Source organism: Centropristis striata, chromosome 22 (genome assembly GCF_030273125.1).
Source record: "Centropristis striata isolate RG_2023a ecotype Rhode Island chromosome 22, C.striata_1.0, whole genome shotgun sequence".
Classification (NCBI taxonomy): Eukaryota; Metazoa; Chordata; class Actinopteri; order Perciformes; family Serranidae; genus Centropristis; species Centropristis striata.
In genome coordinates this window covers 27,389,901-27,406,146 of record NC_081538.1, presented here as the reverse complement: position 1 = coordinate 27,406,146, position 16,246 = coordinate 27,389,901, and the positions used below count along the sequence as shown (strand labels likewise).

At 34.1% G+C, this 16,246-nt stretch overlaps 1 protein-coding gene and 1 long non-coding RNA gene across 2 annotated transcripts; one reads left to right on the top strand and one right to left on the bottom strand.

The window, feature by feature from the left end:
* Window positions 1-913: 913 nt before the first annotated feature.
* On the bottom strand, window positions 914-16,077 carry mdm2 (MDM2 proto-oncogene). The gene is made up of 13 exons (XM_059325917.1): window positions 15,858-16,077; window positions 13,240-13,273; window positions 10,436-10,503; window positions 10,250-10,324; window positions 9,903-10,036; window positions 9,664-9,713; window positions 8,532-8,590; window positions 7,300-7,387; window positions 7,014-7,207; window positions 6,190-6,321; window positions 5,321-5,392; window positions 5,046-5,232; window positions 914-4,150 (listed from the first exon to the last, which is right to left on the bottom strand). The coding sequence occupies exons 3-13, from the start codon at window positions 10,484-10,486 to the stop codon at window positions 3,633-3,635; spliced, it is 1,560 nt and encodes a 519-aa protein (XP_059181900.1). The 5' UTR covers window positions 10,487-10,503; window positions 13,240-13,273; window positions 15,858-16,077; the 3' UTR covers window positions 914-3,632.
* On the top strand, window positions 5,296-12,589 carry LOC131960656 (uncharacterized). Its single transcript, XR_009389723.1, has 3 exons — window positions 5,296-5,418; window positions 9,919-10,363; window positions 12,002-12,589. It is a non-coding gene; the product is annotated as an uncharacterized LOC131960656 (long non-coding RNA).
* Window positions 16,078-16,246: the final 169 nt, after the last annotated feature.

Genomic DNA, 16,246 nt, shown 5'->3' with positions numbered 1-16,246 from the left:
TCATCACATTTTAAGATTTTCTTCAGTATCAAAGTAATCCAGTAATAGTTGTCTGTACATGTTTGGGTACATTATAAACAGAAACTACTAATAGATAATTCGGCATAGTTTTAATGGCGCCAATTAGCCGAAATGTACACAAATATAGACTCCAACATAATGGAGAAACACATTATTTACCCATCATAAACCAGTCTGGTCATTTCCCACATTTTCAATTTTTAATCAAATTTAGAAATAATGTGAATTAGCCTCACCGTTTCTAAATACAAATTAGAAAATAAATAATATAAAATAATTTCTTCTTACTTTTTATGTTTTTAAACTTTTTTTACAGTATCAGTGAGCTGTGTAATGACATCTTTCTCCAGTAGGGGGCAGTGTAATCACATTCAAAGAATTGGTCTTCTTCATTGTTAAAAAATGACATTTTAAATGTGTTTTAATGTGTGTTACAATGATAACATCAGTGTATAATGTGATGTACTTTATTTTTCCTGACAGCCAATGAAAACGACTCTCAATGAAGAAACTCTTATCATGATTAAGTACTTTTTACTGCAGTATTTTCATTTTCTGCCACTTTATACTTCTACTCAACTACATTTCAGAGAGAAATACTATACTTTTTTTTACTGTACTACATTAACTGACAGCTAAATTTGCTTGTTTGGGGTTCTTAAGTTTCACCAAAAACAAAGAAAATTGCTTTAAATGTCTCATAGTTCCAATAAAATATCTTTAAGGCCCCCATAAGTCACAAAAAGGTCAAATATTAGAGAAAAGTCTAAATAATTAATCCAAAACCGAACTAAGTTTCTTCTTTTTCTGTGTATAAAGTAGTTAAAACCCACTCCACATCAACAACAGTGTGTGTGTTTGTTTTATTAGTACAAAATAAACAAGAAAAGGCTCATTTTAACAACAGAAGTTAAACTTTATTCAGTTCACAGAAAATTTAACAGAAAATATTCTCATATATTCATCTCATTATTTAAAGAGCTCGAGTCTCTGCTTAAATATACATGAGCATGTTAAATAAACATGTAATAAATAAAGATGTAGGGTAACACTTCAGTTTATGGGTTTTCATTTCCAAATAAACTTTCTTATAATTCACTTGGAAGTTTCCTGGAAAGAATTACGTCATTTTGTATAAATTATATGGAAAGAGAGTGTGCAATTAGTGCAGATATAGTTGATTATTTTAGTCAGTGCACGGCATAAACATCAAAATATATGGAGAGTATAGTTTCCAATAATAAATTAAAGACTATTTAAAGAGTTTTTTCTTTCAAGGAAATTCCAATTTTTACTTCAATTAAAATTAAATTACATATTTCTTTCCAGAAAACTTTAAAAAATAAAAATATTAGGAAATTACAGACCTGTAAAATTATGGATATAGCTTTATTTAATGGGTCCATCATTTCTGAATAATCTCTTTATAATTTACAAAAAATCTCCTGGAAAGAGTTAAGTAATTTGTTATTCATTACTGGGGAAATAGACACAATGTTTAATTATGATTATAAATAACTAATTTATATTGTTTTTGTGCTCTTTTTGGAGAGTGAAATTTGTAATAATAACGGAAAAATTAAATAAAATGTATTGACACAAAACTTTTCTAAGGAAATTAATTGCAATAAGTATCAAATTACATACATCTTTCCAGGAAATGTTTATATACAAGTAATTATAGACCCATTAAATAAAACAGCGTTACCAGATGTTAAAACAATTTAAAGGAACAATCCCACATTTTGGCTTTTTTACCCAAATTCAGATGAGAAGATAGTGAGAAAAAGCTTTTGGAAGATATATTTGCTCATTTAAATTAAATAAAGCTGCATTTTGCTACAAAGCTCTTATTAGAAATGTTGATCATCTCATCTGACTTTGGGTAAAAACAGGAAGGTTTCAGGGTTTTTGTTCCTTTTTTTTCTAAGTTCAGCTGAAGCAGGTGAGAACTAATATGAAGGTGAAAAAGAGAAATGGTCTCCGTTTCTGAATGAGAACTCATTAAATTGACATTAAAGTTTAAGCATCATTAAAGGATCTTTTTGTCAACGCGTCCCATTAAAAGACCAAAAACCAAAAATGTACTGTGAGTTATCCTAACCCTAACTCTAACCCTGTACTTAAAACTTACACCGTCTAAATACGCCTTAAAACACCAAATATAGATTAATCCGCCGCTGAAAATAGTCCCCAACAAACACAATGCTTTATTCATTTTTTTTAGCCAAAATGCAGAATATTTAGTCAATCAAATAACAACTTTCACTGCTTTTCCCTGTTTTATATTAATGTATATTAAATATATTTAGAGGGCTATCTTTTTAATCTGGCTTTTAATTTTAATTTTTATTTTTTATTCTTATTTATTTTAAGCACTGAAGCCCAAAAAATAATATATTGTATTCTATTGGATTTATTTATTCTTATTTTATTGCTGCATTTTATTGTCTTATATAGTTTAGTCTTTTGGATTTTAGTCTATTTGTTATTGGTTTTTTTTGTTTTGTTTTTAATTATAATTTTTCATTATTTATTTTAAGCTCTGAAGCCCCAAAAATAATATTTTGGTCGGCCCTACCCTGGGGTTTATTTTATTTTATTCTATTGACTTTTTTTATTTTTATTTTTTGTATTTTATTGCTGCAATTTTAAGTCTTATATAGTTTAGTCTTTTGAATTTTAGTCTATTTATTGTTTTTATTTTTTGTCTGTGTTTATATTTTTACTGACTCTTTTTTTAACCAAACAAGCTTTTTGAATAAGGCTCATATTGGGCTTTTTTCACCATTTTCTTTGGCAAAATATTTTAACTGACATAAACTGGAAAATGAATCAATAGTTTAGTCAAATTGAAACTAAACTCTCATTTCACTATTTTTCCTTCAGTTTCATTATTATAATTTATTATGAATCTTGTCTTCCTTTCTATTTTTAGACTAAATGTATTGCTATTTTCTTTTATTTGTTTACTTTTACTGTCGTATTTTGTTGTTATCTTTAATACAACACTATCATTTTATTCCCTTAAGAGTTTTCTGGGTTGTGAAAAAACATTGTAAAAACTAAAAAAAACACCTTGTGTATTACATTTCTATTTGTGCACAAAATGTTGCTACATTTTCTTTAACAAAGTAGTGTTAAAAAACAAAAAAACAAACACAGTCCCCAGCAGTTTTTGGAAAAAACAAAGTCTGGGGGTCAAAAAAAGAATCGTGACATGAACTAAAACGTTGGTTTTGGTCTTTTTTTTAAAAATGGGATTTGTTGACAAAAAGAAAAAAATCTCCAATAACGCCGGTCATGAAAGCTTCCTGTAAAGACACTAAGAGAGAGAAAGTGCAGATATGTGCCTTCTGGACAGAAAAAGAGAATTAAAAATATAAATCTGACGTTAAATTTGGTGTTTATTCAATGCGTTTCTATGGTTACCGTGAGCTGTGCAGAACTAGACTGTGAACTGAAGTCTCACCGATTTAGACAGATTAAGAGTCTGCTGCATGAGGGGACCGACCGACCGACTGGGCGTCTCAGCTGAGGTAGGTGAGGACCAATGGGGGCGGGGCCAGACTGACCGGCGGGGGCGGGGTCAGACCGGCGGGGGCGGGGTCTCAGCTGAGGTAGGTGAGGATGACGGACTGGATGGGCAGCCTGCAGACGGGACACAGCTTGTTCCTCTTCTTCAGCTTCCTGGCGCAGACGTAGCAGGACATCAGGTGTCCGGTGCGTCCGTGGACGATGCAGCCGTTCTTCGGCCGCGACTGACAGATGAGACACGGGTCCAGACACGAGTCAGGGAGGCGCCACTCGGCCGACACGCTGCGGTCCAGCTCGGGGACCAGAGGATCGGCAGGAGGAGGTGGAGGCTGAGGAGGAGGAGAAGGAGGAGTGGTGGGGGAGAGCAGCTCCTGGGAGTCGATGGAGGAGCAGGGCTGGGAGTCAGGAGTCCAGAGCTTCAGCTGGGAGGACGAGGGCTGAGAGGAGGAGGAGGAGGAGGAGCAGGAGGAGAGGAGGTCCTGGGAGTTTGGGGCTGAGGAGCCGGAGTCCGACAGACACTGAGACAGAACGGGAGTTTTCGCTCTTTTCCCGTCTGGAACATCGACTCCTTCGTTCTCGTCCACATCAGAACCTTCAAACACAAATCAGTCAATAAATGATCAATACGTTGTGCAGAAAACGGATTATTATTGCTCTATGCATCAAAACGCTGCCATTAAATTATTATTAATGTATTACAAATTAATTTTCAGAATTTTAACCCTTTAAAAGCCGGTTTGATGACATGATGGCACTGATTGTTTTTTTTCTGAAAAAAAAAACAACAAATAATGAATTCCTTCACACTAAATGCTAAGGGGAATTTTATTATTATTTATTTATTTTATTTTTTCTGAGTTTGAAAAACCCTGATTTTTATGTATTTTATGTTTTGTTTTTCGTGTTTTTTAGTGTCACTATTTTTTTTTTAAATGAACCCCACCTTAATTTTTTTTTTCTCCTGTTTAACCCTTTAAATGAGTTTGTTTCTAAAATATATATATTGATTTTTATTTTTTTATTTTATTTTTTCAGGCCACAGTTTTATTTTTGAAGATATCGGACATTTGTGCATTTGTATTTTGGCTACACAATTATATTGTAATATATAATTCTAATTGTATAATTAATATCCTAATTTTTATTACATTTTCTGGCCAAAATTTATGCCATATGCAGTAGAATTTTTTTTCTTTAAAATAAAAAAATAAAATACTGAGAAGCCAACACTTTTTCCTGTTTAACCCTTTAAATGTTCTAAATCTAAAATATATTGATTTTTATTTTGTTTTTTGCTCAATATTTTTGAAGATGTCAAGCCATATGCACTGGAATTTTTTATTTGAAAAAAAAAAAAAAAGAATATATATATATCATTTTAAATCAAATACTGAAAAGCCAACACTGTCCCTGGTTATGCACAACTTTTAAGACTTTATATTCCTAAAATAATCCTTTTTTCTCCACAGTATTGTTTGTCCCTGTACCTGGAGCTTCTTTGGCTGCTGATTGGCCGGTCGGCTTCAGGGGGAGGGCTTTGGGACCGGAGGAGGCGGACTTTGTGGAATCGAGGGACACCTCAGACAGCCAATCCTGACGCAGCGTCCAGCAGCGGAGACAGTTTCTGGGGAGAGGCGGGTTCAACTCGTCACACTTCACACACCGCCAGTAATCCTGAGAGAGACACACACACACAGTTACACCAACAGCACATAAACAAGGCTTTTATTTTGTGTGTTTGTATGTTTGTGTGTAGACTCACAGCTTCAGTGATCTCTGTGTCTTCATCAAAAGAGTCTTCATCGTCTGCCTCGAATATGGTGACCTCATATACCTGGACAAAGACCGGGAGAAAGACAGGTAAGAAGATATTCTACTCATTTATAGTAGAAAAGTCTCATTCTGATGCTTTTCTATACGTTTTATAAGACCAAAAGCAGCATGTTCGCCTACGTTCAGGTTGTTTACCAGATCGTCTGAAATTAAACTCTCGGCTATTTTTGTTGTTATCATTATATTTGTCCAAACAAATGTACCTTTAGTTGTACCAGACATTAAAATTAACAAGAAATTGAAGAAAACAATGGTCTAATAACTTTTCCATGACTGTATATAGCACAAGTTGCTTTCCAGATTTAAAGATTTCCAGAATAAAAGCACTGAGCGCATACATAAGCACATGGAGATGCAAGTGTAAAATAAATAAGTACAAAAATAAGATAAGGGAGATAAGCTGATAGGTGAAGCATGGAAGTAATGGATATAACCAAATAATATGCAAATGATGTTGCAAAATGGACAGAATGCCAATAAAAGAACAAAATATTGAATTTAAAACAGAAAAAAGTGCAAAATATATGGAAGTGCATGAAATATAATAAGATTTTGTTAAAAACATGGGGAAATGGATATGTAATGACAACAAAGTTGAAATAAAACACCCTAAAGACAAAATAGGGAGTGATGTGATAATATTAACAAAATAAAAGCCTCATACCTGGACAAAGTCAGAGAGAAAGACAGGTAAGAAGATATTCTACTAGTTTATAGTAGAAAAGTCTCATTCTGATGCTTTTCTATACATTTCATAAGACCAGAAGCAGCATGTTAGTCCGTGTTCTGGGTGTTTACCTGATCGTCTGCAGACAGAGACGCGTCGTCTTCGTTGTAGTCGTCGGAGTCGACCGACTCGACCTCGAATTCAACGCTGAAGTTGTCGCTTTCTGAGTCCGAGACTGCAACCGTCAACTCTGACCTCCCCGACTAAACACACACACACAGTCCACATTAGAAACTAATACTGAGAATAATAATATTAGTTACATAGCACAAGATTAAAAGTCTCACAGAATGAAAACTAAAAAATTAGAAGCACATTAAGAGTAAGATTTCCTTTTTTAGTCCAACGGGGAAATTTCAAGAATTACAGCAGCAAAGTGGAAAGCAAAAAACTATAAATAGTAAACAGCAGTATAAAATATAAATACAAGCAAATAAGTAAAAAAAATATTAGTATAAGTATATAAGTAAGTATATAAGTATTAACAATTTACAATACAAACAAGTAGAAATTTAAAGTATTAAAAAAAAGTATTAATTAAAACAAAAATAAAACAGAAGAATAATAAAATAAATAAGATAAGGGAGATAAGCTGATTTATATGCAAATGATGTTGCAAGGTGGACAGAATGCCAATAAGAGAACAAAATATTAAATTTTAAAACTGAAAAAAGTGCAAATATATGAAAGTGCATGAAATATAATGAGATTATGTTGCTTAAAACGAGGGCAATTTAAATAAGTAATGACAATAAAGTTGAAATAAAACACCCTGAAGACAAAAGGAAGTTGTGTGATAAAATTAACAAAAAAAAAGCCTGTATGTGTGTGTGTGTGTGTGTGTGTGTGTGTGTGTGTGTGTGTGTGTGTGTGTGTGTGTGTGTGTGAGACTCACGGAGCTGTGGGAGTCTGACGACTGGCTGCTGTGTCGGTCCCGAACGCTCCCCAGACCTCCGATCACACACCACGACAGGCTGTCGTCAAAGGTCAGGGAGTAGCTGTCAGAGCGCCTCCTCTTCCTCCCCTCTTCCTCCTCCTCCTCCTCTGACTCCTCCTCATCGTCACCAGCCTCTAGACTGTGTGAGGGTCCTGAGGAGAGCCGGCCGGAGTTTAAATTTAACATCACAGGTTTGATTCATGAGCTCTAATAGAGGAGGAGGTGAAGGAGGTGCTGTCCTTACCTGGGTCACTGCTCCTGCGACTCCTCCTCCTCCTTCTTCGTCTTCCTCTCCTTTCTGGCGACGAAGAGCGACTTTCTGAATCGGCCTCCTGAAAGCAAAAATGCTAAAGTCAGTCTCCCATAGTGATGTTTTTAACCCTCAGGGCAGCTTGAGCGTTTTTTTTTTTTTTTTTTTTTAAACTTAAACTTTATTTCAATTTTTGCAGCTTATACAGACACACACATATACAAATTCACTTTTAGTCAGTACAATGAAAATAGAATATAATAATGTATATATTTTTATTTTATTTTAGGGAGCACATTTTATGTGCTAAGCAGTAAAAGTGTGCATAAAATTTGAACCGGCCCTGAGGGTTAAACATGTTTTCTTGCACAATGTACCAGAGTCCCTTCAAAAATCTGCACGTTTTGCTTCACTTTACCTTATTTTTGTCTTTTATAAACCCTGGAGGACAATATGTACTTTATGCCCTAAAAGTGGTAGTTTTCTACTAAATTCTGCATGAAAAAAAATCATGTTTAGTCATGCTATTGGTATTGCCATTATAATACTTTTTATATATTTCTACTTGTTTATACGGTAAATTGTTAATACTTTAAAAATTTTAACTTGTTTATTTGCCAATACCTCTTATATTTCTAGTTCATACTGCTGTTTGCCATTTTTTGCTCTCCACTTTGCAGCTGTAATTCTTGAAATGTCCCCGTTGTGGGACTAATAAAGAATATCTTAATCTTAATGCTAGTCCTTGGCATTATCAGTTTTTGTGTTGATATTTTAGACATTTAATTCTAAAAAATAATCATTGAAGCTAAAAGTATTAAGTGCTTTAAATAGAAATAAATACTACAATTATTAGGTTCTGTAGGGTTCTTTCAACTTTTAAAGAGTGAAATTCAAGCACTTTTAATGTACCGTAAACAAAATGTATCAGTTTTTCAAAGTCTTTATCATCATATCTTACTATAAATGTGAATAAAAAAATAAAAAGCAGATGAAATGTCAGTCAGTCTCACTCCAGAAAAAAATCCCAAAAAAGATTGAAGGTTTACATGAGTGACTGTGTCAATGAAACACCAGATTATGTTGAAATCAAGCAAAAATTAATTTTTTAAACAGTTAAAAATTAGCACTTTTCAAACATTGGAGTAAAAACTTTGTATGAATACTGATAAGATTATAAAATATTTGAATGAAGTGCGTAGTAACGTATTTTAGGACTGTCTTACCTCCGTCCCTCTGTCTGTCTGACTATCACTGAGTGGTTGACTTGAGCTTGACGTTGACTCTAGAAAATGCCGGAAAGTGCCGGAAAAAACAGATTTAGTATGTTTTATATATGAGCAGCAGTCAGTAGGAGATGGAAAAACAGAAGGAGAAGCTGAGGAAGACAGAAAAACACAAGGAAGAGGTGCAACAAGGACACAGAGGCTAAGAGGAAATTAGGAAATTCTTTTTGTCTGTTTTCCATCACCAGGTTTATTAAAAAAAGGTGAAGAAAGAAGAGACAGTGAGGCAGAAACATAAAGAGGTCAAAGGTCGAAGAGCTGAATCTGAATGTCCATCCTTCAGACTCAGTCACATTTACAGCAACTTTTACAAATCTATCAAGTTTGCAAGGGGGGCGCTGTTGCGTAGGGATAAAATAATAATAACGATGTGACTCATGACTTAAGACTTGGCTTATGCATATAAAGTTATATATAAAATATATAAAAACATGTAATAGAATTGGCATTAATGTGCTAAGTCTGTATTACTATTATATACAGGTGCATCTCAAATTAGAATATAAAGTTTATTTATGTCAGTAATTCAATTCAAAAAGTGGAAATAACACATTATATAGATCCATTACACACAGAATGAAACATTTCATGTCTTAATTTATTTAATTTATTCTAATTATAATGATTATGGCTTACATTTAATGAAGACCTAAAATTCAGTGTCTCAAAAAAATTTGAATATTACAAAAGACCAATTTTTAAAAGTATGTTTAATATGACTCTGAAAAGTATGTCTATCCATGACTCAATACTTGGTTGGGGTTATTTGACTTGAACTACTGGAAATGGACTTTTATCATATTCTAATTTATTGAGATGCACCTGTGTATATAGAGTTATGAAAAAAAAAATATTAGACTATTGTTTTCTTCATTTTCTTGTTCATTTTAATGCCTGGTACAGCTAAAGGTACATTTGTTTGGACAAATATAATGATAACAACAAAAATAGCTGATAAGAGTTTAATTTAAGAGCTGATATCTAGACATTTAACTTGGATTTATTAATAATGATTTTGGTTATTATCAGGTAAACCATGGAAAATGCCAAAGAGAATGAAGAGCAGTCCTACCTTGGTTCTTCACGGCCACCAGGTTCTTGGTGATCATACCAAACAAAGCTCTGAAACAAACACAAACAAACTTTAATTACCTCACTGGAAAACCCTGCAACATAATACAGATCAATACAGTCCTCATTACTGTCAGAAACTTCCCTAAAAGAATGTGAGTTTCCAGTAATAATTAATCCAAATAGCCGATGACTCATCCACTTCCTCTTTAGTGTTATTATTTATTTCCTGTCTCTCACCGTGGCTCTTTGACAGAGAAGCTGTCGACCCCCAGCACCCGCCCCAGTGCATCCTGGGAGCAGTGGACGATGTGCTGCTGCTTCTGGTCGTACAGCTGCTTCTGGATGATGTACTGCCCGAGGTAAAACATCACCTGGAGGAAAAAACCATCACAGACGCTTAATAAGAGGCATGTAAACACCAGAGAGTAGAGACAATCAACTCCTGACACACTCATGATGCTAAATGAGCAGAAAGCAGCTGAGTGGAGGGTTATATGTCCAGGAAAATTGATTTACTCGACTACTTTTCCGTGTTTCCTTCTATAAATGCAGTCTTTTGTTAGCAGACCACACACATGCTGTACCTCCTTCATGGTGAAAACATCTTTAGTGGCTCCGGCAAGTTGCAGCAAAGAGTGAAACTCTACCTTTGGTCTGACCTGAACAAACATAAAAAGGAGAAGGATTGAGTCAAACAGGTAAGAAAAACCTTAAAGTAGCCAGTTAAAAGTTACCTAACAGTGAAGAAGTGTGTAAGTGATTTTTCTCACCAGTTTGTTGTCGTCAGCGGTGTCGGCGTTGAGCTCGCTGTCAGCTGACATCGTGAAGCTGATTGTTTCTGCAAACAAACAAACAGACAGACAGATCATTAGTCATATAGGAAAAAACAGCTCATAGAATACCTCTTTCACAATACGAATGTGATTTTGTGTCTTTTTTGGTCATTTTATGGTTTTTTTCTTTTAATTATTTGTGTCTTTTTGGTCATTTTGTGTCTTTTTTTGTCATTTTGTGTCTTTTTTTTGTCATTTTGTGTCTTTTTTTGGTCATTTTGTAATGTTGATCCAGTAAGTAAGAATAAAAAATAAATTATTATCAGGTCATACAGGTGAAAAAAATATACCAACATGGCATTTAAACATTTTTAAGTGGTGTATACAGGCAGGATGAAAAGGATTCAAAAATGGACAAAATAGCCCCAGACTCCATAGAGTTAATAGTAGTTATTTAAAACATTCAAAGCAGAGAATATTTTCAGAATGTACCTTTGCTAACTTGCTTAACACTATTTAAAATAAATGTTTGTACGAGTATTATAATATTTTTTTTTTCAGTGCTATGATATAATAATACTTAATGATATTTAATTGATTCATTAATTAAGAGTAACTTGGACCCAGTCAAGGGCTAAAAATGTGTTGATGGGTTAAACAATGACAGATTGTTCATTCTTTAAGCTAATTCAGGTTTCTGCTCCAGTCATGAGACGTTCAGAGTTTTCCAGCTATTGTAGCTCACAGTGGGACATTGTTTTCTATCCGAAACTCAGAAACAAAAGGATTTAACGGTCTCCAATGCATAAAATCCATTTCAGTCTTTCGACTTTTCTGTTTACTTCTATTCCTTTGATGTTTGATATATTTTATTAGCTGGCTTTCAATTTTAAAATGTTATATTTTAATGTACTTTTACATTTTTCCTGAAATACTTAATCTGCTCGTTTTCACTCTTAACTTTGAATTGCCTTATTGTTGAAAGGTGCTATATAAATAAACTTGCCTTGCCTTGAAATGCTTTTATAGCATCCTTTTCTAAAATAAATTACAGCACTGCAAAATAAATAAAACACCTAAAAAACTATAAATAATTAAATTAAAGAAAACCATAATAAAATGTTTTAAATTAATAAATTAAACAATAACTGTACATACAGTTCACTGTTGCAACTTGATTTGATCTGTGTAATTAAATTCATAATAAAACATTAATTGAATGCTTTCAAAGACTTTAAAGAGCTGTTAGTTAACAATGAGATTGTTGCGTAACTGACATGGTTGAGTAAGTTTGCTTCTGTTCTTGTAACTTTTCTTCCACTGAATGTTCTCTACCGTTCCACTATTTTTAAACATGACACATTCACAAGACAAACAGGAAATTAAGTTGTTGTGAACCTATTTACACATCCAGCACAAACACAGCAATGTTTACAGCTATTGGACTCATATTCCTCTCTACCTAATACATTTAGGTCAAACACTTAGTAATAAAGCTCTTTATCTGCTAAATGCTTCATTATGTTTGCAAGTCAGTCACTAACTTTGTGTGTTTGTCTTCAGGGATTTTACTGAAAGCTGCTGCCAGCTGCCTGAAACAATACTGACGATGTGAAAGATGCAAAAACGCTCCAGAGAGTTGAGAGAAACTGCAGAGGAGGGTGATAGTTTCCACAATAAAATCCACTAGGCGTCACCTTTCACATTAAACCGTCATTTCTTTATTTAAATACCGATATGGAGAACTTAAAGCAACTGAACTTCCTGGGGGACGTTTAAGGACTCTGTACATCCTGTACTTTCCACTTGCAGCTGCGGTTAATCAAAACTTACTCACTTGAAACTCCTAAAAGCGTAGAGCGTAGTCACAGTGACTCAGGATGCAGACACTCAAGTATTCCCTCACAGGGCTGACTACTGCATCAAATATGAGTATTTGATTTGTTTTTTTAGTCGTCTATGATAGTAAACTGAATACATTTGGGTTTCTAACTCTTATTTGGACAAAATAATTGGTACATTTTAAAATTTCTGACCAAATGACTAATTGCAATTGCATATAAATAATGTTTTAAAAATAAGTGCAATGAAAAACTATGTAACTATGTAAAACTACAACTTAAACCACTTATTTTGTAAGTTTAATGACATTTTCTTGGAATCAGTAATTTACAACAGAAAAGAGCAAAACATGTTATAATCATAATGTGATTAAATCATGTTATAATCATAATGTGATTAAATCACTTCCAACAAAGAGTTACCAGGGGAACAGTTAAAAATAGTGGGTTTTTTTAATATTATCAAATATATTTTTTGGGGGAAATATACTGTGAAGACCTCTTAAAAAGGTATTTTTCCCTACCAACAACTTGCATGAATGCATGTTAAATATTATCCTTCAAAGTTTCTTTGATGCTCAGAACAAATTTGAACCCAATCAAGTAAAAAAAATAAGTAATTGGTGATACATACAAAGAATTGCCAAAATTATGAAACTAAAAAAGTATTTAGAGTCAAACCATAAGATTTTGCAAGGTCCCATGAATTTAAGCTTTTACATTATTTTTTGTGAGAAAATCCATGACATGAACTTGGAAAAGTTCCAAAACTGGTTGACTTGTCATGAAATGACTTATATGTAAAACTACAACTTAAACAGCTGATTTTGTAAGTTTTATTGAATTTGGACTATTGCCAAAAAAAGTCATTTAACTTTCCTTGATAACTTTTTGATCAGTATAACTTATTATTCATCATGCACAAAGCGTTTTTGGATATATATAAAAATATAAACTTACCGGTATATACAGAAGAAAGTATCAGCAGTTCATCCTGTGCAAAGTAGAAATAGATAAAGTGCAGTCAGAGTGGATCAGGGCAGAGCTGCAGCCTCTTATAGACCTGCTCAGACATGTCAGGACCAAGGACTGTCTAGGCCAGCCTAGATGGGCCAGCCTAGCCAGACTGGGGCCTATCAGGGCCTAACAGAGCCATTCAAGGCTGAGTCAGCAGCACAGCGTAGTATGTTCATGTCTGAACTGACAGTAACAGCTGATTTAATCACACAGTTTGGTGCAGACATGTCGGTACTAGTCCAGGATGACTCATCCATGTCAGGAAATACATAACCATGATAACCAGTGTTACCATAATCACACTAACCAATGGCAACCAGGGCCGATGAAGACCAAATCACGGATGTGAAACTGGCCCGAGAATATTTCCAAAGAAGGACGGTCCTCTGAGTTTCAGGGAAAATGGAGAAGTGGATAAAAAATTCAAACCCGCGTAATATTTTCACATAAATTATGTGGGCCTCCCATTAAATTTAGTCCCACCCAAAAATATTTCACAGATGTTTTTAATTTATTTGTTTTCTCTTTTTTTCCGTTTTTTTAAAGCTGTCTGGAACACATTTCAGACCGCAGACAGTTTGAGACATAATGGAAAAAATACTTCTTGAAAATGAATACTTTAACACTTAAAACTAAATATACATATTTCACAGTATTATTACCTTTAGTTAAAAAGGTATCCAAAGCCCTGAGATCAATGCAATTATTAAGAAAACCAAAAATATTTACCATATCAATACAACCAGATCTTCACTGAGCAAAAAAAAAAAAAATCTATATTTTTTAAATAATGAGTATTTTAGCATAATATGGGGAAATATTTCTGACTGCACGACATTTATCTGGCTGCGATTCAGATTAGCAATGCATAACATTATCAATAAATAATGACATCAGTAAATCAATAAACTGTTATTGGTCCACAGGGGGAAATTCACAAGTAAGTCAACAATATGTAAAGTAATATATAATATGCTAAAAATGAGCTCCACTTCCACCAGCTGCAACATTACTGTATTTATTAATGCATCAACAATATACATTATTCTGCATTATGCATCATAAGTACTTTTGGAACTCCAAGTATAAATGTGATGCCAATACTTTAACTTGACAGAGTATTCCCACAGTGTGGCAGTAGTACTTTTACCACAGCAAAAGTTCTGCGTACATCTTCCACTAATGCTTTTCTGGCCCCCTATGTGTGAATATGTCCAGGCATCAGTCTGAGTGAGTGACTGCACAGAAAATCTGACTTGTTCACCTCACTACAGATGACAAACAGCATGAGTCAGCTGTTACCATTACAACACAAACACATGCGGTGAAAATATGCCCGGACATGTCCCGACTCACGTCTCTCTAGTCTCTATCTGACTCTACTGCACTGCCTTGGATCTGATGAGGACACACTAAACTTTCCCCCCTCCCAGGATATAACAAGTACAAGTTAACGATCATAAATAGAGGATTTATCTGCAAATATTTACTTTTCAGCAGGACTATTTTTAAAAACGATTTAAACCTAAATTATGGACATTATTTTTCATACTATTATTATGTGCATGCAAATAATGCTTATGCAATCCGCTGCTTCAAAGATGCATTTATTGCTTTTAGTAATTAATTAAATGTTTAAAATAGTGCATGTACGCCACAACTTTGCATGCAAAACACTGAGTTTCTGTCTGCAAAACAAACAAGATAATCTAACGTTGCTGCGTTTGTTTATTAGCCAGCAGGGCTAAAAACACAGGACTCACATCTAACTTAATAGTAGTTATTTAAAACATTCAAAGCAACGAATAATTTCAGAATCAGCCCAAATTAAATACGAGAGAAACTGGGCCGGAAGTGAGTTAACTTTGGAGAACTTAATAAGCTTAACTCTATGGAGTCTTGGTTTATTTTGTCCACTTTTGAACCCTTTTCATCCTGTATGCACCACTTAAAACATGTTTTTCAGCACTACCTCACCTATATGGCCTAATAATAATAATTGATTTTTATTGTGACTTACTGGATCAACATTTTGAACACCAAAAACATAAAAATAATTACAAAAAAATACAAAAACACAAAGAAATGACAAAAAAAAAACACAAAAAACAGTTAACACAAAATATTGCATTAAAATTGCTGAATGCATACTGCAAAATTAAAAAAAATATCTGTAAAAAAAAAAAAGTCAAATCATGAAACTACACTATGTTGACGTGTTTGTTTTGTTTTTTACCTTTGCTGAAAAAGGGCTGATGCATTAAATGGGACATGGAAACTTCTGGAGAAGCCCAAACCGAAAAGCCGTCGTTAAAAGCTGCTAAACACGTGGTTCCTATGCGTCATTAAATGTGTTTAACCACCTTGTTTCTAACGTTACCGCGGCCGCCTCGCGCCACCTCCGTCCCGCTCCACTCAGCCAAGAAAACACGAGGCTCCGCGGCCTGTTAGCACGTTGCTAACCACCTGCTAACTTGTGCTACTGCTGATATTACAACACCGAAACCCCCGAGGCGCTTAAACACAAGTAGTATTGAGTATTAACCAGGTATATAACCTACCTTAGACGTTATACGTGATAAAATAATATCCTTCAACGGCGTTTATCCGCCAGTTTGTCCGTCAGTTAAAGTCCCAACGGTCGCTCTGTGTACAGTTCCTTCACACTGTGTCCGTGTGGCGCTCCTGGTGGACAAACACTGACACTGCACCCACAGCTCACCAGCCTAATTATAGCACGATAATTAAACTTTTTCTGTTTTTTTTTCCTGCTTTAGTTAATTAACTTTAAGTAGGTAAATATAAGAGGGAAAAAATCGCCACCCTGTTAAAATAATCGCCTAACTCATTTTTTTCAAGTTTTGCAGGAAACAAAAACTTCACCAAAAGTGTAACATATGACATTTATTGATCATTTCACTCAAAAAGGATGTAACAAAGGATGGCTGTT

Excerpts from the sequence above, each read along its gene's own strand:
- mdm2 (XM_059325917.1), bottom strand. The coding sequence starts at position 10,486 with ATGTCAGCTGACAGCGAGCTCAACGCCGACACCGCTGACGACAACAAA. Across the intron at positions 6,322-7,013 it reads CGTCAGACTCCCACAGCTCC|TCGGGGAGGTCAGAGTTGAC; the intron begins GTGAGTCTCACA and ends GTGTGTGTTTAG. Across the intron at positions 5,393-6,189 it reads CTCTGTCTGCAGACGATCAG|GTATATGAGGTCACCATATT; the intron begins GTAAACACCCAG and ends GTCTTTGTCCAG.